At 43.6% G+C, this 23,401-nt stretch overlaps 1 protein-coding gene and 1 long non-coding RNA gene across 3 annotated transcripts in view; one reads left to right on the forward strand and one right to left on the reverse strand.

Annotated features, from left to right (window-relative positions):
* Positions 1–510: 510 nt before the first annotated feature.
* ASCC3 (activating signal cointegrator 1 complex subunit 3) overlaps positions 511–23,401 on the forward strand; it is a 303,036-nt gene continuing 280,145 nt past the window's right edge. The window contains exons 1-4 of one of the 2 annotated variants that reach the window (XM_077303437.1): positions 511–661; positions 13,376–13,527; positions 18,484–18,634; positions 20,223–20,803. In XM_077303437.1, coding sequence (XP_077159552.1) covers positions 13,438–13,527; positions 18,484–18,634; positions 20,223–20,803 — 822 coding nt within the window. In that variant the 5' untranslated portion in view covers positions 511–661; positions 13,376–13,437. The other variant, XM_077303430.1, reaches the window with a different exon arrangement.
* LOC143820515 (uncharacterized) lies at positions 7,152–22,583 on the reverse strand. Its single transcript, XR_013225381.1, has 3 exons — positions 22,468–22,583; positions 19,525–19,637; positions 7,152–7,261 (listed from the first exon to the last, which is right to left on the reverse strand). It is a non-coding gene; the product is annotated as an uncharacterized LOC143820515 (long non-coding RNA).

Genomic DNA, 23,401 nt, shown 5'->3' on the forward strand with positions numbered 1-23,401 from the left:
TTGAGATGGGTGGCATAAAATTTAATATTAAATAAATAATAATTCGTGATCTCCTATTGCTTGACTTGTAACAATTACTTGAAAGCAAAAAAAGTATGACGCATCCTTGAAGTGTTTGCCCACTTCAGCCCTATAAACCTAAAATTTACTCCCGAGTGAGTCTTGAACGCATTTCTACTGCATGTTCGATCCCGTTTACTTTTACAGAATCGCAATCTTTCTTTTGATCCGAATGGCCACCTAATTTCTGCGCAGTTGGTAAAGAGTTTATTGTGCATCAACTGTACGAACATATAAGGTGCTTTCCAAAGATCTCGTCCGTACTGAATAACTGCGAAACAGACAACATTAGTAGACGCGACGTTATTTTGCGCCTGCGCGTCCACATGAAACAAGCGAGGGGCGTGAAAGGAGAAAACTCCCACGGACCTTTCCGCGGGAGCATCCGAGAAACGAAACAGAAAGTCGGAAGGCGCGGGAGGCTTCGGAGGCGTGGCACTTCACTGCGAGCGGACGTCACTTTCCGCCCTGCTCTCCTCCAGACGCCGGCGCGCCCGCAGAGCAGCAGCCCCGCCCGCACAGGCGAGCCGGCAAACGCGAGCGGAAGGCATGAAAGGCGCCTGCGCGAGGAAAGGAACCCGGAAGCGGCTGCCTGGCAATAGTAAGCGCAGGGCCAGAAGGCGCGGGTGGGTGGGGGAGGGGGCCGTCAGCGTGGCCGGAACCGGCGGGGAAGACTGGCAGGTAAGGGACGGAGGGAGAGCCGCCGTGGGTCTGAGCAGGGGCGAAGCAGGCCCACCTAGTCCCGAGCCCTGACTTCAGTGGGGCTTCCTTCCGAGTAAGCGCGCACAGGACTGTGGCTGCACAGCTGCAGCCTCTGCTTGCTGGCCCGCCTCGCTTTCCTTTCCTCCTCCCCCACGTTTCCTCGGAAGCAGGTCCCACGGAGTTTGAGGGAACTCAGGCCAGGGAGCCTGCCATTCCTCAGGTCGGGGGCGAGTCCGGCTGGACTTCTTTCCAAGGAACGCTTGATAGGATTTCAGGCTCGTGGCCCAATTCTTGTCTTCTCCCGGGGTCAAAAGGAAATTGCTATCTGGGGATCGTAGTTGTCAAACGTGGTCCTCTTTAGCCTTGCTCGGGAGGGAGGCGCATTGATTTCAATTCTGGCTGTCCGAAGTAAGTGCATAGCTTGGGTCAAGGAGCCAGCTTGGTGTAGTGGTTAGGGGTTCGGACTTCTAATCTGGCAGCTGGGTTTCATTCCCCGCTTCTCCACATGCAACCAGCTGGGTGACCTTGGGCTTGCAACAGCACTGATAAAGCTGTTCTGCCCGATTAGTAATATCAGGACTCTCTCAGCCTCACCCACTTCACAGGGGGTCTGTTGTGGGGAGAGGAAAGGAAAGGTGAATATAAGCCACTTTGAGACTCCTTCAGGTAGAAAAAAGTAGCATATAAGAACCAACTCTAGTTCTTGTTCTTAATACGGCCAGGGTTCAGCAGTGTGTAGTTTTTAGTTGTCAGGACTCCCTTGCAGAATGGATTAAAGAATGTGCACTGTGCTGTGCATATGTCTCTGCAGGAAAGAATTCTAACCAGATCGCCAGAAATACACAGGGTTAAAGAAGTTATTTCCAGGCATATTGCCATTTCTTAGCATTGATCCTCATCCTACTTACCCTTTTTAATAGGGATGTCAGCCTCCAGGTTAGACCTGGGGGATCCCCTGGAATTACAGCTTCTTTCCAAGCTACAAAGATCAAATCCCCCAGAGAAAACCGATGCTTTGGAGGATGGACTTTATGGCATTGTACTCCATTGAGGTACCTGTCCTCCCCAGGCTACATCCCCAAATCTCCAGGAGTTTCCCAGCGTGATCTGGCAACTCTACCATGCCATCCCCAGCCTCTGGGCAGGGAAGACTAGGCAACCCTGTTTATGGGAAGAGTCTTGGTGAGATACTTGAAGATAAATGTTTTGTCCTGTATTTATTCAAAACATGTTTGACATATTTCCATTCAACTTAACATAGTGAATAAGTTAAAGCATTTTTAAAAATAACTTTTAAAATGTGTGTATGTCAATCAACACAAGAAGTAATAAGACACACAAACAGGAAGGATGGTCTGTGAGGAAATGCCAAACACAACAGAGCAATCTTGACAATGAGAGAAAGGGGAACAAACAGTTGTAGAATTCTCTGGGGAGAGAATTTTGGTACCATGATTAAGAAGATCCTTTTGAGGGCTGCCACCTAGCTAATCTCATAAAGTGAAGAGACCTGTAGATTCATGAAAACTAAGTAAATATAGTAATTTGTTATTCATACAATGTGTTTTGGTAATTTGTCCTCAGTGTTTTAATTACAGGATCTATGCTATCATATGCAGAACTGATTACTTAATGGAAAAATAAGCATAGTAATGTTTATGTGTGCATACTATTTGTGTGAAAATAGTAATAAAGGAAGTATGAAATAATATAAATATACAAAGAGTAGTTTTTTTGTATTCCAAAAAAGACTGTGATGCTATAATATCATTTCCTCACATTATTTTGTATTCCACTACATATTTGCTTTAAGATTTGGAAGGAAAACATTTTTATAATCTGGTTTCCAGATTTCCCAGGGTGTTTCAAATAGGGATATTTTTTAGGGATAACTGCATCATATGGACAAGAAAACTTATCATTCCAAAGTAGGTTTATTCACTATTTGTACAACATAAAAGATTTATTATGGTGTTGTGATCTTAGAGAAGGTGTTTTCTCCAAATACAAAGTATAACTCTCCTTGTATAGGGAGATTTTTAATAACCAGATGGGGCAAAAAAAGGCAATAAACAATGTCAGTTGCTCATATATCCCACAGTCTGTAGCCAGAGAAGAGCTTGTCAGTCAGCAATAGCAATTGCTGAGACATACCTGGTAAAGTATACAAAGCTTAGGTCCTGCTTGTTAATGGGCTCAACTGTATACATTAAAGCCACTACACTACCACAGCTTTTTATTCACATATATGCCTCTTTTCTCACAAGGGGACCTAAAGCAACTCACAGAAAAATATCAAAATACAGATTCAGGTGGGTAGCTGTGTAGGTCAGAAGTAGCACAAGAAAAATTGAGTCCAGTTGTACCTTTAAGACCAACAGAGATTTATTCAAGGTTTGATCTTTTGTGTGGCACACACCCCCTTGGACAAAATGGAACAAGAATAATGAAAACACAGATATACAGAAAAGATAAATTAGTGGCAAATTAGTAAACTGTGTCATAGTATCCAAATTATGCCATATTATCTGTAAACCGCCCGTGGCGCCGCGGGCGCCACGGACTAAATAAAACAGTAAGGGGTCCTGGGGCGGGATGAGTCCGGGATGAGGAAGGGTCCAGATTGGACCCTTCCTCATGACAGACAATCGGAGGGACCAATCGGCAGGCGCTTCGCGCCTGCCAATTGGTCCCTCCGATTCCCAGCCCCAGGAACTGCGAGCCGCGCACAGCGCGGCTCGCAGTTGCTCCCGGCCTGACGCGAAGCGCCTCTCGCCACGTCAGGCCACCGCCTGAGGGAGCCCCCGGCAGCCTGACGCGGCGAGAGGCGCAAAGCGCCTCTCGCTGCATCAGGCCGCCGCCTGGGGGAACCCCCGGACTCCTCGAAGCAAAAAAAAAAAGACCCGCCACTCGGGCCACCGCCTGGGGGAACCCCCGGACTCCTCGAAGCAAACAAAAAAGACCCGCCGCTCGGGCCGCCGCCTGGGCGAACCCCCGGACTCCAAGCAAAAAAAAAAACAACAACAACAACCGCTGCTCGGGCCGCCGCCTCGGGAAACCCCCAGACTCCTCCAAGCAAAAAAAAACAACAACAACAACAACCGCTGCTCGGGCCGCCGCCTCGGGGAACCCCCAGACTCCTCCAAGCAAAAAAAAACAACCGCTGCTCGGGCTGCCGCCTCGGGGAACCCCCGGACTCCTCCAAGCAAAAAAAAAAAAGACCCGCCGCTCGGGCCGCCGCCTGGGGGAACCCCCGGACTCCTCCAAGCAAAAAAAAAGACCCGCCGCTCGGGCCGCCGCCTGGGCGAACCCCCGGACTCCTCCAAGCAAAAAAAATAGACCCGCCGCTCGGGCCGCCGCCTGGGCGAACCCCCGGACTCCTCCAAGCAAACAAAAAAGACCCGCCGCTCGGGCCGCCGCCTGGGCGAACCCCCGGACTCCAAGCAAAAAAAAAAACAACAACAACAACCGCTGCTCGGGCCGCCGCCTCGGGGAACCCCCAGACTCCTCCAAGCAAAAAAAAACAACAACAACAACAACCGCTGCTCGGGCCGCCGCCTCGGGGAACCCCCGGACTCCTCCAAGCAAAAAAAAAAAAGACCCGCCGCTCGGGCCGCCGCCTGGGGGAACCCCCGGACTCCTCCAAGCAAAAAAAAAGACCCGCCGCTCGGGCCGCCGCCTGGGCGAACCCCCGGACTCCTCCAAGCAAAAAAAATAGACCCGCCGCTCGGGCCGCCGCCTGGGCGAACCCCCGGACTCCAAGCAAAAAAAAAACAACAACAACAACCGCTGCTCGGGCCACCGCCTCGGGGAACCCCCAGACTCCTCCAAGCAAAAAAAAAAAAACCCGCTGCTCGGGCCGCTGCCTTGGGGAACTCCCGGACTCCTCCAAGCAAAAAAAAAAAACAACCGCCGCCGAAGTGAGACTAAAACACCCGTCAAGCCGCGCTGGAACCCACCGAAACCTCCCCCTGCGAAGACACCGACCTCTGCTGGCGCACCAGGCTCAGCTGCCGCCGCTTCCTGGATGACTGGGCCACATGGGAGTCGCACGGGGGCAGCCATGACAGGTTGACGTCACTCCCCTGCGCCAAAACAAAAGTCTCGCTACAGCAGCTGCCTGCAATGGGGTAGCCCGGCCTGCGCGCTTCTTAGTCCACCTGTGGGTGGATGAAGCAATGCGGGAGGGAAGTCCGTCCAGGGCTGGGAAGGGGAAAAGAACCACTGCTCGAGGGAGGCCCCGCCACCCAACGGAGCCCCACGAACCAGCAAGTGCGATGGCCGAAGACAAACAGCAGAGACCAGCCAGGACCAGCGCGAGGGCGATGAGTGGACCTGGGGTTCTGACTCGCCTTGGGAGGGAGGACCGCGGCACCGCTTTTCGGGGGGGGGGAGCGTGTCCCTTACCCTTCCCCCTTCTCCCCTTTCAAAGCCCGCCCAAAGGCTGCAGGTAGTCCCCCCCCACCCAAAACCACTCTCACTGCTAGCGCCCATTGCATTTTGAACTGCAATGGGCTTGATTACTAGTATATAGTATAAAAGAGCCTCTTGTGGCGCAGAGTGGTAAGGCAGCCGCCTGAAAGCTTTGCTCATGAGGTTGGGAGTTCGATCCCAGCAGCCGGCTCAAGGTTGACTCAGCCTTCCATCCTTCCAAGGTCGGTAAAATGAGTACCCAGCTTGCTGCTGGGGGGTAAACGGTCATGACTGGGGAAGGCACTGGCAAACCACCCCGTATTGAGTCTGCCATGAAAACGCTAGAGGGCGTCACCCCAAGGGTCAGACATGACTCGGTGCTTGCACAGGGGATACCTTTACTTTACCTATATATAGTATACAATATAGTATATACTAATAATCAAGCCCGCTGTACTCACAATACAGCGGGCGCTAGGCAAGGGAGCCCCCGGCTGGCGGCCTGATGCGGCGAGAGGCGCTTCGCGCCTCCGACGCATCAGGCCGCCGGCAAGGGAGCAACTGCGAGCCGCGCTATGCGCAGCTCGCAGTTGCTCCCTTGTCAGCAGGGCAGGAATCGGAGAGGCCAATCGGCAGGCGCTTTGCGCCTGCCGATTGGCCCCGCCGATGGTCTGTCCAGAGGAAGGGGCCAAACGGCACCCTTCCTCATCCCGGACAGAGCCCGCCCTATCTCCTCCCCATAAGCCCTTACGGCTTTATTTAGTCGCCACGGGCGGAGTTAGGATTATATAGTATCAAAATTATGCCATTTTATATATATATATATATATATATATATATATATATATATATATATATATATATATATATACACACACACACACACACACACACACACACACACACACACACACACACATACACACACTATGACACAGTTCACTAATTTGCCACTAATTTACCTTTTCTATATGTACTCTCGTTATTCTTGTTCCATTTTGTCTGAGGAAGTATGCCTGCACACAAAACCTCATCCCTTGAATAAATCTTTGTTGCTCTTAAAGGTGCAATTGGACTCAATTTTTGCTATACCAAAATACAGTTTACTTAAAGAAATACTACAATGAAGCAACATATCCTTAAGGTAAAGGTATCCCCTGTGCAAGCACCGAGTCATGTCTGACCCTTGGGATGACGCCCTCTAACGTTTTCATGGCAGACTCAATACGGGGTGGTTTGCCAGTGCCTTCCCCAGTCATTACCGTTTACCCCCCAGCAAGCTGGGTACTCATTTTACCGACCTCGGAAGGATGGAAGGCTGAGTCAACCTTGAGCCGGCTGCTGGGATTGAACTCCCAGCCTCATGGGCAAAGCTTTCAGACGGCTGCCTTACCACTCTGCGCCACAAGATGCTCTTAACATATCCTTGGCTGACCTAATTGACAGGTGCTTGGCTGTGTGCTGAAGGGCAGCAGATCTTTGGCTCTTGCCAGAGGTCATATCCAGAAAAATAAAACAAGCAAGGCTAAACTGCATAGCATAGACAAATGAAAACTTGTAAAATCTGTTTGTTCATAGTCATGTCCAGGATGTTATTATAAAGTTTAAATATTTTTAAAATGGAGTTATATAGTTACTAGCAAGAAAGCCCATTGCAACCAGGGCTCTGTGTCTCTCTCTCTGTTTCTGGCGTCTGAGAGGATTGTGGCTAGCATCCAGGGAGGGAGGGTGGGAGCTGTAGGTTCAGGCACAATCCCTATTTGACCCTATTTCAACTCGGACAGCCGAACACGTCCCACCCCCCAGGCTGTTTCACAAATAGAGGAACCATGGATAAGGATTTATAAATCCAAAATACATTTGCAGTTACAGTCATACAAAGACCAAAAATTCACAACATTCCATATCTTACAAGCAGCACAGATATAACAGTAACAGAAGAGAAGCCAAAGAGCAGTTTATTTCAAGCCGCACACTGTACAAGGTTGCTGTGATAAAGCAGCTATGAAGTGCCGGTTATTATAAATGCACGTTTTGCCCTCCACTTGGAATTGCCTTCATCAAACTGCAACAATACTGCATGTTCCTGTAAAAGAAAAAGTCCTTTTTAAAAATAAGAACTGTACTGCTTTAAGTTGGCGGTACTTATTATGTAATATGCTGAATGCTTTGTGAGGTCAGGCTTCGAAACATTGCTTACAGAAATATTGAAGGCTGTTCTGTCCATTCCATTTTAACTTAGGAGAGTGTTAATTGTAAACTGATTATCCTTGTGAAGTGTGAGCATGGCATTTCAGTTAGGGTTGTTATCTGCAGGACACAGGTAGTATTTTTTTTAACTTTAATGTTAATGCTTGTGCATTACATTCTTAGTGTAAGGCATTCGTTTTACTGTCTGGTGCAATATGGTCTAATTACTGTTGTACTATAAAACCCCTACAATTATCTACCAATAGACTTAATACACTGTCAGTTCCTTAGAGAAAATAATAATCATATATAAATGCGAGATGATTATTCAGAAGTGCCAAAGATTTCAAAGTCTGTGTATAGTTTCAAGTTTAGAATATCTTTATAGTTGTCCAGAATCGGATCTCCCACTCCTGAACAGAACAGAACAGAAGCTACCCAACCATGTTAAGGGAACTGTCCAGGGAGGGCTGTAGAAGCCCAATGTGATGCCACAGGATTGGCTTCCCAGCTCACCATAATGCTTAGAAATGCTAGGTAGACCAGGGGCTGCCAGCAGGCAACTCCTAGAGCTTGGCGGAGAAGGCTACAGGAGCAGCAGAAGATTAACAGAACCCACCACAAATAAGGGTTTTTAATGCATCTGTTGTGTGAACCGGGAAGGTGTCTTTGGGAGGATGGCACAGGAAAAGACTTCTTAGGCCTGCAAGAGCAGCGAAGTTGTCTTATAAGGCTTCCTGTGGGTTAATGGGCTCCCAGGCAGATAGCTACCACTTGGGCCTAGGACCTACTACTCTTATAAACCCATCCCCCACCATAGATAGACTGAGTGAGACTGGAGTTGTCCCACCTACAGGTAGTCTTTTAAAAAGTGCACCCTGGGAGAGCTAGTGAGGATGGACCATGGGAGAGAGTACTATAACGCCCCCCCCCCATTTCTGAGGTTCTTTCCCCAGGGCAAGCCCTGCTAAAGGAACCTTGGAAAAGACAGTTCTGGAATGTCTGTGTTGTAATGCCATATTTTGACAAATTGACACTAAACTTGATGCGTACCATGTCCATTGATGAATATCAGTGGCAATAAATGTATACCTATTACAATAATATCAATTAAATTTATTGGTAAGTAAACATGCAAATAATGGTGCTATTAATAAATGTTGTATAAAGTTATGATTTCTTTCATTTGTAGAATTGTATTTTCTCTTTCAAGATGCAATCCTAAAATCCTACAGCTTTGACTGAAAAGCTGCATTGAGCTTTCTGGGATTAACTGTTCTAGAAATGACATTTGGTGTCTTAAAGCAGCCAAGAGAAATGGCTTTATCTCCCCATTCCCAGTAGTTTTGTCATTTACTAGTGAAACTCTGGGAGAAAAAAGCCTTTCCATTTTTATTTTTTTCCCATTCATTTTTGAAGCAATCCTAAAGGTCTCTGGGGGTTCATGGATAAATTCTTCCCCCTTGAAAACTTCTGACTTTGTATTGAGATTGTTTTCTAAGTGTTGCTCAAAAACTTGTTGGTCAGCCAGCAGGAAGACAAGTGCAATACTCAAATATTGATGACTAGGGGCCAAGCTTGTTGCATTCAGGAATACAACAGGCACTCAATTAGGGGGGTGGAATGGAAGAACTCTGTGGATGGCCTCCCCCTCCCACCAGGACCTGGAAAGGTTGCAGGCAGCTATTATGTAACTCACCGGCAGGGGCAGCTCTCATGCAGCAGGGATCTACAGCCTCCAAGCTTCAGAGGGAATCGGAAGGAGAAGCGGGTGGGCAGTGATGGGGGACAGAAGGCAATTGGCTGGCCGCTGGACAGACAGGCAAGCTGGTTGGAGGAGGAGGCATTCAGGGGTGGGACAGCCTCCCTGAGTGGGTGTTAGCCATAAGACACGCTCCTCCTTCAAGGCCTTACCAGAAATATATAGTGGAACAAACTAGGAGCCTACAATTATAACTGATTTAATTGCTGTGTGAATTAAGAGGTTCCTTCCAAAGCATGTTTATTATGCACACATCATTTTTCTTTTGTGTAGAGTTGTATGAACTATATTTATAAAGTTAACTGGCAAGATGCATGTCCCAAAAAGGGAACAAGGAAGTAAGAGCACCTTTCACCAAAAAAACTTTAATTTTCAAAAACATTGTTAATTATAAATGGCAGATTTATAAGCTACTTCTCCAGTTATTTATTTATTAAATTCCAAAACACCCTTTCCCACGGGCTCAGGGCAGTTTACAACATGATAATATGTTAATACATTCAGTTAAAACATAATACCATTCAGTTAAACATTAAAAATTATTAAAACCAATTTATGTTACAAATATTATTTAAAAGCCTAGGAGCTTTCTCAAATATGGGTGTGTGTGTGCTGAATAAAGTGCTATATCAGGCTTCCTCAGGGTTTTGTGAAACCCTGGGGTTCCTAGATGATCCTGGAAGGGTTTCCTCAATAGGTAGGAGTTAATTAATTTTTTATACATTAAAAAATTGATAAACATTTATCGTGTGATATTTATTTATTTATTTTAGATTTTTATACCGCCCTTCCATATGGCTCTGGACAGTTTACATAACATCATGGGGTAATTACATAAAATATTGCAATAAATATAACAATCATTACCTAACATGTCAACCAGAACAATATTTAAAGAGGAACAGTGACACAGCTTTGGGTTGGTCAGATTCTTTGGTCATTGGAGGGGGTTTCTGGGGGGGGCAGTGGGTGTTTTGGGGCTGGTCGGCCTCAAGCAAATGCCTGGTGAAGGAGCTCTCATTTGAAGGCCCTGTGAAATTGTGATAGTTCAGACAGGGCCCTGGTCTCTTCAGGGAGCTCATTCCACCAGGTGGGGGCCAGAACTGAGAAGGCTCTGGCCCAGCACGCTTGTTGTGGTCCAACACCAGGTCCAGCCCATTGCCATAGGACAGCAAAATCGCATGGACATTAAAGTCCCCCAGAATTAATAGTCTAGGGCAGTGGCCCCCAACCTTTTTATCACCGGGGACCACTCACCGGGGACCATTCAACGCCTTTTACTGAGGCCCGGTGGGGGGGGGGTAGTTTACTCCTCTACTCTCAACCACTGCCCTAACGCTCTCTGATCGCTATGGTAATGTTTAAACATCCCTTCAAAATAAGATACAGACACGCCACAACAATGAACATAAGGAACATTTTATTTTCATGGAAATTTTAACTCATGACAGTTAAACTGACAGTTTAACTCATGACGGGGGGGAGAAGGTGTCCTTCGGGGCCCACCTCCAATTAGTCGAAGGACCACATGTGGTCTGCGGCCCACAGGTTGGGGATCGCTTGTCTAGGGAATTGCTGCCTCTAGCAGGGCAGGCAGGGCATCTGGAGGTACATTGGTCATGCAGTACACCAGCCAGAGGGCCACACACTCGGTTGTGTACTACTCGAGGCGAACAATCAATTCCTGGGATTGTCAGCACAGGGAGAGCTCTGAAGGAGATATTATCACGGATCAAGATTGCCATTCCCCCTCCCCATCCCACGGTCCATGACTGATGGTGTACGGAGAACCCAGTAGGGGCTAGCTCTTTAAGGGTGACTGTTTCACCATCCCTGGACCAAGTTTCCATCACGCACACCAGGTCTCCCCCATGCTCTGCGAAATATGCTTGCAGGTGGGTTGTTCTCCTTTGCCTCCACCCTAATGGCCTGAGAGATGGGGCAGAGGTTAGAAGGGGTTCGAGCATAATTGTATCTCAAGTCCAACCTCCTCCCATCGCTGTCTCTGCCTCTTCCCATTATTATTGGGATCTCTGACCCCATTGGGTCCGCCCTTGTTGTTGCTGTATCTTTAATTGGGTCAGATGATTGAGGACTGCCCATGACTGATGTGTTTTCTCCTTGGGCTTGTCAACTGCTTGTTTTCTAGGGCTTTTTGTGCCCTGGTTCTTGTTTGGTTGGTTTGTTTTTGGTTGGTTTGTTTGGTTTGGCTTTGGCAGTTTCAGGTGGGTTAATTTCCAGAGAGATGGCCCCGATTGCCTGTGATGGCATATCAGGGCGATTGAATCTGGAATTGGTTTGCTATTTAGGGTGCCAGTAGATAAAGAGTATTATATGGTCATGTCGACCCACAAACCCTCCCAAAATGGCCAATGTTGGGCCTGGAGGGGGTGGGAAGGGGAGGGACCCCTGGTGGGCATGTGTACAGCTATGCTTCCCTACTGTATGCTGCATGATTGTACCACTTACGGAGTTTTTCAAAGTCTGAAGAATGTCTCAGGGGTTCTCAATAGTAAAAAAGTTGAGAAAAGCTGTGCCATACTACGTAATTCTGTGGTGGCTAGATGTCACTTCTATATCCATATGGGCCTAAAACCTTTCAAGTAACTTATTTGACTACTGAAGATGAAATGAATCATTTTCATTTATTCATATATATTTGTGCTATTGGTCATAGTTTCCCTGCTTTGGGTGGTCTGGGCTAGCCCAGTGTTATCAGATTTCGGAAGCTAACCTGAGTTGGTTCTGGGTACTACTTGGATGAGAGACCACCAAGAGAATCTAGGATTGCTAGACAGAGGTAGGTAATATCAATCCAGCTCTTCCCCCCCCTCAGGCCTTGAAAACTCTATGAGATTGCTACAAGATGACTATGATTGCAGAGGTTTTGGTTATTATTTGGCATAGTTATGCAGTTTAAACATTTTGGGCAGCTCAGCAGAAGCTTATCCTTGTCAGTCCATTGAAGTCAATAGCTTTAGAAAGGTATAACTCTACTTAGGACTGTACTGTTCATTTTGCTCAAAATTCAAGTATACCTAATCTCAATTCACTATACATAAAATGACAAGCAGCTGCAAATTATTGATCCCTATGGCACACACCTGAAACATGGGGATAGGGGAGAAGATAATTGAAATAATACTTTTTAATAGTCAATACAAGAATGGATTATTTAGGCTGAGAAATAGTCTTTTATGCACTCATATATATTACACATTATTTACAGACTTGGAACTGATTTTAACAAGATGTATTTTTCTGAACATTTTATTGTCATACACCAGAGATTTGATACTAATGCTAAGCAAATGTAATCTCATTTAAACAGCAAAGTTGTTTTAAAAAATTGCTGCATATGTCTAGTACATACAGAATAGTTGTATTGCTAAAGATAGGCCATGGCATGGAAGATCAGAGGGGCCCCTCCAGGTTAGATTAGTCATCTATGCAGTTGGATAGATGACATCCCTCTGACCTCTTCCCCTGAGGCACAGAGAGGGGCTGTTTGAACTTGGGGGTGGGATCTTTTTTTCCTGCCGGGCTACTCTTATATTGGGGGTTTTTAATTTTTAATTTTATGTATGTGGGGTTTTATCTTTATGTAACCTGCCACAAGATGGCTTTGCTGAAAGTGACAGAGAAAACATCCAATATAATAATACATAAAACCTTGTGTGATATACTGTTCATTTTTAGTAAGAACTTTATATTGAAAGCTTCTAGCTTGTTCCAGAATATTTGACAGATCAGCTAGTCTATTATCTTGTTTTAAGCAATTGCTCTGGAAGGCCAACAGACAGGGTGTAGATTTGAAGTTCCCCCAAATTTCTGACTTTATACTGGGGAGACAGTTGGAAGGACTTATAGAAAAGCTGCTTCTTGCCCTCTCCCCCTGTTCATATTTCTTGTCTTTCTCCTTCTGCTTGTCATAGCTGGAAATTCATTGTTTATCTTAGAACTGATCTGGTGTCTAGGAATCTAAAATCTGTTTGTTAGCCATATTAGTTTATATAGAGGTGAAGAAAGGGGAACATTATAAAATGAGTAATATGCTTTACTACAGCAATTTTTTTGCTTCTGCTTTTTAAAAAATCTGTATTATAAATTTTCAACGAACAGAAGATTATCTTGGTTTACTAAATCTCAATGTCTTATCCCCAACTGGTTGGCTAAACGATATCTTTTTAATCTGCAAGTTTCTAGAGAAATAGTGAAGTTTCATTTTGATTTTGTTATTTTCTTTAGGAATTTGCATGTTGGAGATCAGAGTTAATGTTGCATCGTATGGATCACTGAATGGGTAACAAATGGCCCTTCCTCGCCTAACTGGAGCGCTGCGCTCCTTTTCAAATGTCACTAAACAAGATGATTATAGTGAAGAATCTGCCGACTTAACGGTAATTAATCTTTAATAAAATGAACATATTGGGAAATATTATGTTTTGATTTATCTACTTAAAGAATGCAAAACAATTTGTTACAAGCTATGCGTTTCTTACATATTTTAATGTTTTTGAAGGTTCACACTGGAGATTTTATTACCATAAAGAAGGGAGGCTATGGTGCTTTGAGCTCCCCTTAATTCAAAAGGCATTTTGAGTATTTGTCATTAAAAATTGTGGCACCTAAGTTTTCCTCTCTTGTTTCATGATACAGCAGGACAAACAATGATATTCTGCTGATTGGGTCTGGCCTACAGTCTGGCCTACTGCAATGGTGTGGAGAAGTTGGCATCTCCTTTAAGTGATTTTTGTTGTATCAATACCCTGTATGCAGAGTTAATTTTATTGCTTTAGCACAGATTGCTGATGCAGGTTGGTGTTGGTAGATCAGTCCTTTAGCTCACTATTATTCACTATGCACTGTATAATAATCGAATATTTTCCCCCCAGGACAAGTGAGAAAATGGGTTCCCAACTGATTATTTTTTGGTTTTGATTGATGTAAAGGCCAAGCTCCGAATCTTCTTTGTATATGTAAGCCTGAACTGTTAACCAATAGCAGACATTTGTAGAACAAATTGTGCAACTTTTAAGAAAAATCAGCCTTTGTTGCTAATCACATTTTTGTACAGAGTAAATTGAAAGGAAACAAATTGACACCGGAAAATTTAATACTGAGATGCCATCTCCGCCTACACCTACCCAAGCACTTCAGGACTGATTCTGATTTCTCGCATGTCAGTATAAACCCTGAGTAACCGTTCTGATTATCCTTCATTCCAGCTTTTCATAATCGTTACTAGAACAGGAGTTGGGCTCCCTTTTCTCATGACGTATGAAATAGTGCTGTAACAAAATGAACTATTAAAATAGAATCTGTTCACTGAAATGCACATTGGCAACAACTAATATAGCACAAATTGAAGGAACATACTGCTACAGCACTTAGTGCATTTTTCTGAAACAGTCTCTCCTGGTGTATATCAAAGATGAGCCTGAATACTAGATACATTTAATAATAATCCAGTCAAAGGGGTCTTCCAGCTAACTAGAGTCAGCATGGTAGGAAAAATACAAAAAAGGAAATTGGACATGCGTTGAGATTATGTTAATATCTGGTTTTCTTGATTACTGCATCTTTCTGAAAAGTGAGAAAATAGGAAGGATACCAGGAAGGATTATTGACTGGTGAAATGAAGAGTGGTATTTGTGACAAAGGATTATTCTTTAAAAGGCATTTTGGATTTATAAATTTAGGGCAAAAAGAGGATAGATATAATTTCAGATGTTTCTTCCTGCCTTTTCCCATAGCAGAGAGATAGTTTTGAGGAAGGGACTGTGGAAATGGGAGATGGGCAGGGAAAAAGGGAATGTGTTTCTTGAAATTAAAAAAAAAATAGACCATGGCTAATAGCTTATGAAAGTAATTGTTGCATAGACTTTAGAAAATGGATGGTCAGGGATTGGATGGTAGATACTGAATTTGTGTCCAAGCCTAAGCTTTTTAATCACAGTTGTAGGGATATCATGTTTTTTAAAGATATAAACTACCTACTGTAGTCTGTAAGGACTGACTCTATGGCATCAAATTCCTGAGGGGGGCAGCTATATCAGTCAGTTGCAGGAAAAACAGTAAAAAAAACAGTCAAGAGGGGTTAACAAGAGGGTTGTTAAAGACTTAACAGGTTTAACAGGTTTACTGTGGCATAAGCGTTCATGAATCAAATCACTTCATCAAGCACATCTGATTAAGTGGTCTGTGGTCCACAAAACGTTAATGCCATAATATATCTGTTAGTCTATATGGTGCAACAGGACTCCTGTTCTGTTTCTTGCTGTCCAGTTGTACTACTTGATGTACTAATTACGAGTGGCAGCCTCTAATATGGAGACTTGGGTTTGATTTCCCACTCCTCCACATGCAGCCAGCTGGATGATTTTGAGCTCATCACAGTCCTGTTAGAGTTGTTTTTACAGAGTAGTTCTATCAGAGCTTTCTTGGCCCCACCTACCTCATAGGGTGTCTGTTGTGAGGAGACAAAGGGGAGGCGATTGTAGGCTGCTTTGAGACTCCTTTAGGTAGTGAAAAGCAGGATATAAAACCAACTCTTTCTGAATTATTGCATAGCAACAGGCACCATAAATACATAAATCTTTTCTAATTTATTATTTTTATACATGCTCTTCATTGGCAACATTTCATGCATATGGGTCTTCTAATATATAAGTACAGAGAGTTAAAGTTATTGCAAAACAGATTGTGTCTTGACAATCTTTTCACATAATTCCATTGAAGATATTTATCTAAGGTGTATAATAGTACAGTCTTATGAAGAGTAACTCAGTGACAGATTGAGTAACTCTGCATGGGATTACACTGTTAGTGAATGCAATGGGCATCTGTTAAGTGTGGCAATTTGTCTTATGTAATGTGTGAGATGGCCCTAATAGCTCTTGAAGTTATAGATAGTCACCATCAGTTTGGGTCAAGTAATGTAATGAATACATAGCCTGCCAGCATGAGAAAAATGGTGTGAGTTGATTTTAAACATCACCTGTTTCCACCTCTTAAATCAGTGAATAAATTACTTTGGAGAAAATTCTATTACGGAACATACTTGGAGGTTTGGATTGGATTAAGTGGGCTGAATACAAACTTCTATAAGTAGAGATTACAAAGGGTACCCTGTTACCCAAAATGCTTATTAATATTACCGTATTTGCCGGCATATAAGACGACTGGGCGTATAAGACGACCCCCCAACATTTCCACTCAAAATACAGTACTATGGGCCACTATGGGCAGCTATGTCTATCCCAAGTGAAGTGCACCCGGTGTATAAGACGACCCCCCCACTTGGAGTCATGTTTTTCAGGGGGGGAAAGTAGTCTTATACGCCAGCAAATACTGTAATTTGTGGGGGAAATTAGCTTAGTGAGAGGAAGGCTGAGATCTTTTACCATGTGTATATAGGAACACTATAGGAACACCTTGAGACAAGCAGACTGATTTGTTTTCCAAAGGATTTTGTATTTTAATAAAAAACTAGATTCAAAGCTTTGAAAGCCTCCCCCCCCCCCCGCTGTGGCCGCCCAGCAGACACATAGAGGTGGCATTGCCCCCAGGTGCGGCGTTTCTGGGCCCGGTGGGCAGCCTTCCCCCCCTCCTTCCTGACAGTGGTGGGGCCTTCCCCTCGGGCCTAGAAGCACACCCGGGGCCTCAAAGAGTGTGCTTCCAGGCCCGAGGGGAAGGCCTCCTTCTTTACTCACGGTGCCCTGCCACTTCCCCGTTGCTTTCTGGCCTGTCCTGGTGAGGGCCTGGAAGCCTGTTCTGGTGAGGGTCTAGAAGCCTTTCTGTCCTGTCCTGGTGAGGGCCTAGATTGTGCTCTCACCCAGTTGGCTAGAACTGCTGTCTGTCCTGGTGATGGGCCAATTGGAAGGTGCTTCGCGCCTTCCGATTGGCTCCTCACCCGTACTGGCCCCACCCACTTTCCACCCACTTACCCTTAGCGAAATATGAAGGTGGAAAGATACACAAAGCAAACACACACACTACATTCTAAAGGGGGGAAAGTTAACTAGGTGGAGTATTGGAAAATATACTGCACCTGTCCTAAAGATGTTATGGGTCCCAGAAAGCAAAGAGGTAAAGTTGACGGCCAGCGTCTCCTCCGGAAAGTGACATTGGGTGTGGAAAAAATATAACACATCAGAGCCGAGACTCTGACAGATATAGATTATGAAATTCCTGGACCAGCCTATAGACTGGCCTGTGGGGCAGTACTGTGGGATGTAGGTGAGTAGTGATTAGCCAACAGCCACAGGTGAACCTGCTACGGTATCTGACGTATGACGTCACTGAGGTAGGAGGTTCAGGGTATGACTCACAGTCAGAAAGAATGATATGAAGAGGATGGACAATACCTCCTGATGGGATTAGCGCTTATCTTCCAGATATCAATGACTCATATAGGCTACCTGGTAGGAAATCTGGAAAGAGACAATGAGGATCATATGGAGGAGGGAGACAGGATTTGAGATTGTCAGAAGAACATTTGGTTTGTTCCGCTGGAGCCATTCCTTTCCACGGATAGTCTGAAGGTTTTGGAGGGGAGGGGCAATGGGCTTTATTGTTTGCTCCCATAATTGCCCATTTAGCTTAAGTCTGTTGGAATGTCCTACAGGAAATGGAGGAGAAAGGAATTTTCCTGTCTTGTTCTAACAACCCCAGACAAGATGGTGATCCAGCCTGGACTTCTAGTCCAAGGAGTGCTTCCAATGACTTTCTATATCAAGCAACTGCCAGTCTGGTTCCTATGTGTACTACACTGCACAGTGTGGAGGTGATTTCTCAGATACCACCTTATATTAGGGAGCCCTTGCCAGGGTAACAGTCCTTGCTACTTTCTTTCTCTATCTCTGTGTGATCGCTATAAAAAACCCTGCTCTTGAAAGCTGGGAAAACTTGGGAGCAGTATATATTGTGTGGTACAGACATTTTGGATGAGTGGGGCAATTGGTGAAATTTCTTCCTTGTATGACTTTATGCTTCATATGTGGAGGAGCAATTTCTGCTAATTCCTTGTTCTTATGCAACATTTAGTACTATATATTCAGCATTGTTGCTTATGGCAAACTCTGTCCTTGGATACAACCCAAATAATTTATTCAAAATTAATGAATTTGTTGGATTTTTAGGTAAAATATTAAAATAAACATTTCATAAAAGTCACTCCTGGTTAATCCATGCATTTTTAGCAAGTGAATGTTTGCTATTATCATTAATTTGTTTAATTCTAATAAATAAAAGGTATTGCACTGTTTGGAAGATTTGAAAACACATTGCTCCTAACATTTTAGAAAATCTTTATTCCGAGAAATGCTTTAACTACTGATATTGTTTGTGTTCAGGACAAAAGATCACACTTACAAGAGCAGTTATTGTATTCTGAACTAAACTGGAAGGAAATATTGAAATTTATTGATGAAAATTCAGATAAGGGAATCCAGAAATCTCTACATGGTGATTTAAGGACAATATTTCAAGCTGCCAAACAAATAGGTGAGTGGTAATTTACAGTTAGCCTAATAATTGTAGGGCATATTGCTTTCTTTTTTGCTAAGGTCCATAAAAGTTGCCAGCTCCCGTACATTTTTATGAGTCCACCTGCCTACACATACCTATGCTCACTTGTTTGTGGCATGTCCGTGGCATAATGCAATTTGGTCACACTTGCACATTTGTTTGCAGCAGTTATTAGACTATAGATGTGTTATGAACCTGCTGTATGTAAATTTTAAATTTGCTGTTTAGGAAAACAAATGTTTCAGGTTAAAAATCCAGTTCTTTTTTGATTACAGAATGGAAAATCTTTGGTGCATTTTTAAAAAGTTAGCGTAACTACAAATTACATTCTACCTAGTTCAGTATTGTCTTCTGTGGCTGGTAGCAGCTGTCCTGGGTCCCAAAGTTTCCCCTAGTATCTGCTTCATTACATCTTTAAAGGCAGATGTAATGGACTGAACCTGCAGCCATCTGTATTTGCATGTGTTTTTCTAAACCTGTGCTTTGCCACAGAGCGTTGTCTCATCAACAAAGCTTCCTACATATTGTAGTCTAGTATACTTTGACAAAGCTATATTATATGTCCAGTATGCACTTCCTTTGAACCAGGGTATGGCCCATTCATGACCTCACTGGCTACGCTACAGTGCAAAAGTAAAATAATCTCCAAAAACTTGCTTATAACTGGTCCTGCTCAGTTGAATCCTGAATGGTTCTTTTAAAGGCAAGTTACATTCAGTCATGTGATACTCCTAGTCTGTTTTGTTTGTAGTAACTGTTCAGACTACAGATCCATTAGAAATTGAGGATTTGAAGTTTTTATTGGCTTTGCTTCAGTAAATGATTATAGAGTGATCCAAATTAACTGGAGTCTAGTAGCACCTTACCTGAATAGCTCAGGATAGCTCAGCCTTATCAGTCCTCAGAAGCTTAGCAGGATCAGCCATATGCTGAAATAGGAAATGACCAACTACCTCTGCTAATGTCTTGCCTTGAAAACCTACAGGGTTGGCATAAATCAATTTCAGCTTGACAGCAAAATATAATAATAATAGTAAAATGCTTGTTAACTATGTACAGAAAGCTTTTTTTTAATTGTGGGAAAATGTGCAAAAATATCACCCCACCCAACCTGAATTTTGAAATGGTACAGTACAGGCTCTTATCATAGCAAACCACACCATCCTGCATAGTATGTCCTTTGCCTCTAAGACTCTGTTCTGTGACATGTTCTGTCACATGGTAGGCAACATCTACCTGTGAAAGTGTTGCTGTGCTGGCAAACAGAATGGAGTGGGGCAGGGGGAGATACTTGGTTAGACTCACTGGGAACAATCTGAGCCCCAGCAACACTGCTTGTTCATAAGCATCTTGTCTTGAGTGTGCCAAGCAAAATGGCCTGGTGGGTTGCTGTTCAGCCTGTGAATGAGGGGAGGATTGTGTATCCCTAATTCCCGGGAACTTCACTGAATACCATTTATTCTTATGTCTATGACTTCAGTACTTATCTGATTTGTTGTTAGTTTTAGATATTGGTTTAACCTGTAGGTTGTGGCCTTCTTCTGATTTTTGTTTCTGTGAACAGTGGGAAGTGAGAATGGACAAGAAACTATTGAAAGTGGCTCAGTTTTCCTGTTTAAAACACTTTACATGAAAGAGTATGTTGGCCATGAAGAGACCAAAGCCATTAAGCAGATGTTTGGCCCCTTTCCTTCATCTGCAGCTACTGCAGCCTGCAATGCTGCATCTCGGATTGCATCTCATTTCACCGAAGAGCAGCTCACTGCCCTACTGCACTCAGCAGAACAGCAGCATGGTGACCCACAACAGTGTTTTGGTAGAAACATCATGTTTTCATTTGACATGCATGATTTGGACCATTCTGAAGAACTGCCAGCAAATGGCGAAATGGATGGACAAAAATTTATCAGTTTGGATTACAAGAAATTTCTGAACAGCAGTTTAGAACACTTCCCAAATGGCTATGATGAAAGCTTTATGAAGCCATCAGAAAAGGTGGATGATTCTTTTCTGTTGTGTGAGGTTGGGAAATATCTGAATGAATCACTAAAAGGGACACCTGGAGACCCAACAATGGAACATCTTTGCTGCACTTTGTATGAGATACTTGCTTCAACTAAAAGTGGTGATGAACTTCAGAATGAGGTAAGCTTACTACTGTTCATAGGATTAATATAGGCAAGTGTTGTTTCTTTTGCAATCAACTTCAAATGATACGAGAAAAACCATAAGGTTATTCATGGAGGTCAGTATTTACCAGTTACTGTGTGTCTATGTTTTAGTTTGTCCCAGAAACAGTAATTGGTTAAAGGATTAAATATTTTCTATTTAGTTTATTGCAGCTGAGAGTAATGCTCAGGATTCTGATAAGATGTTGAAATATAGTAAGGGGAGTTCCATATCACCTGTGATCTTGAGTATGTTGTAACTACCACTTGGCTAGCTACTCATTATTGTGCATTCTGGGTCATGTAAGTTTTTTTACTGAGATATGGCAGACCATAAATCTGGTCACTTGATGCCATGCTTAAAAGGAAGCAAGAAGGAAAGCAAGTAATATTTAGTTCAAAGGAAACTAGAAATGGAAGTCAGATTTAGGATTGAAAAAATAAATGGTCTACTTCTTCCCAAATGATGGAAGATATTAAAATGTTAAACAATAGATTCGGTTAAGAGAGTTCCAAGGTAAATCAATGAGTTTTATAGTATGAACTATTTCAGAGACAGTGGTCAGAAGACTGCTATATGTAGGATAAAAATAAATTGGTGAAAGTACTTTATGGTGTCATCCTAAGCAGAGCTATACTCTTTATTTCCAAGTAGGGTTGGGCGCTTTGGCATCTGAAGCAGCCATTCATGCCCGAAGCAGCCAGTCTTGCAGTGCCGGGGGGGGGGGGGGAGGCACCGGTGGGAACACACAACCTGGCGCCTGTACACAGGTGTAGAACTCTGTGCCTGCGTTTGTGCGCCAGCTCTGCGCCTGCCCCCCACATTGGGGCGCTGGCCGCTTTGGGTGCGAACGGCCATTTCGGATGCCGAAGCACCCAACCCTACTTCCAAGAGTGTAGTAACTGTCTTTAGAATTAAACTGTCAGGCACCAGGGGAGCTCTTCCATTTTCACGTATTCATGAACTAAAGGCTGAATTATCCATACATATTAAAGTGGTAAAAGTGTCAGTTGGGAATCTTTCCCCAGTTCAGTCACAGAATTAGCACTTATCATTTCTTAATCATCTACTGTGATATATGTTACCACACTGCTTCAGGTAATGTGGGAGAAGACACTGTACTCATCTTCAGATACTGACCCATACTGACCAAAAGCAAGAATCCAGCGCAGTCCTGTAACACCCCACTAGTAAGTTTCTAGTAAGGAATGAGATTGATATTTTTTTTAATTAACGGAGGGATTTCCACTTCATTTTAGCAATTTTTAAATGGAAACGTTAATAGAAAAGCCGATCAAAGAATCTTGGCTGCTGCATTCTGCACTCAACATTTCTTCAGATGTTGTAATGGCAGTCCTCTAGTCGAGTTCATGTAATTTATATTGTTTTTGCTCTTACATTCTATTACTTTCAGGTTGCTTCCCAGCCCATTATTATTATGATATATCAATGCAGTACAAGTGAAATTTACATGCAAAATGCCAAAATCTCTTGTTTCCTTGGCCTGTTAGTTGTTTCCTTTTTCTCCACAGTCTTGCATGTTTCTGTTTTTGACATGAGTTTGTTGCACTATTTTAAAGTTGCCCACTGTAAGGGACAATAAATAATTAATATGTTTTTAAAATGATGTATAAAATCACCTTTTGTTAGTCCTTCCCTTGATTTCATTTTAGCCTCCTCTTGAGAGAAATCTACAATATATTGGTAAGTTAATCAAGTAAATGGTTGATGCTTTAGTACCGTCTGAGAACGCTGAGTAACAGGGGATTAAAATGGAATTCTACTGTTGAGAGTGGCAGTTAAGAATGACAGTTGAGAGTGAAGTTAAAAGAGTGAAGGGGAGTTAAGCAGACTGAGAGGACCAAGGAGGATCCTGAATTAGGGAAGTGAGATCAGTAGCCATTTCCTGAGGAAAATGGCTCCTTGTAAAGGGGTTATCCCTATCAAGTGGCTAAGAAAGAAAATTGGAAAAGCATCAGTGTTTCTGAGACAAAGACAATTAAGTTTGTTTTATTTAAACCAGGGTAAAGCAAGAGCACCCCAGGAGTTACGTAGCCTTTCCTAGAAGTTCAGATGGCCCCTGACATCTCTAGACATTAATGAAGCCCATTTCCCCTGTTGCTCTACAGGCCTAATGTGTTTCTCTGCATTTGAAATGGTAAATGATTGGTTGATTGGCTGCCACCTGCATCTTACTTCCTGCACCCACTTCTCTGAAGGGTCATGTCATCATGCCCGAGGTTCCTCGAAGCCTGAAAAATATTTCAGGGTTTCCTCCACTGTCAAAACTGATTTAAGCAGTGAGTGCTAAGAGATCTCTCAACAACTTTAAAGTCTTGTCAGTATGACTGTGGGATTGTGACAAACTATCTAGTTATACAAAGTAACGTTATTCTTGTTGCCTGTTCCTGATACCTACCTGATCATTCCCTGGTGGTCCAGAATGGGGCAGTTTCCAAGTAAGGCAGTGGTTTTCAACCTTCCTAATGCCACAACTCTTTAGTACAGTTCCACATGTTGTGGTGCCCCCCAACCATAACATTATGCAAGTGTTCTTTCACAGAAATTAAACCA

Source organism: Paroedura picta, chromosome 1 (assembly GCF_049243985.1).
Source record: "Paroedura picta isolate Pp20150507F chromosome 1, Ppicta_v3.0, whole genome shotgun sequence".
In the NCBI taxonomy this organism is placed as follows: Eukaryota; Metazoa; Chordata; class Lepidosauria; order Squamata; family Gekkonidae; genus Paroedura; species Paroedura picta.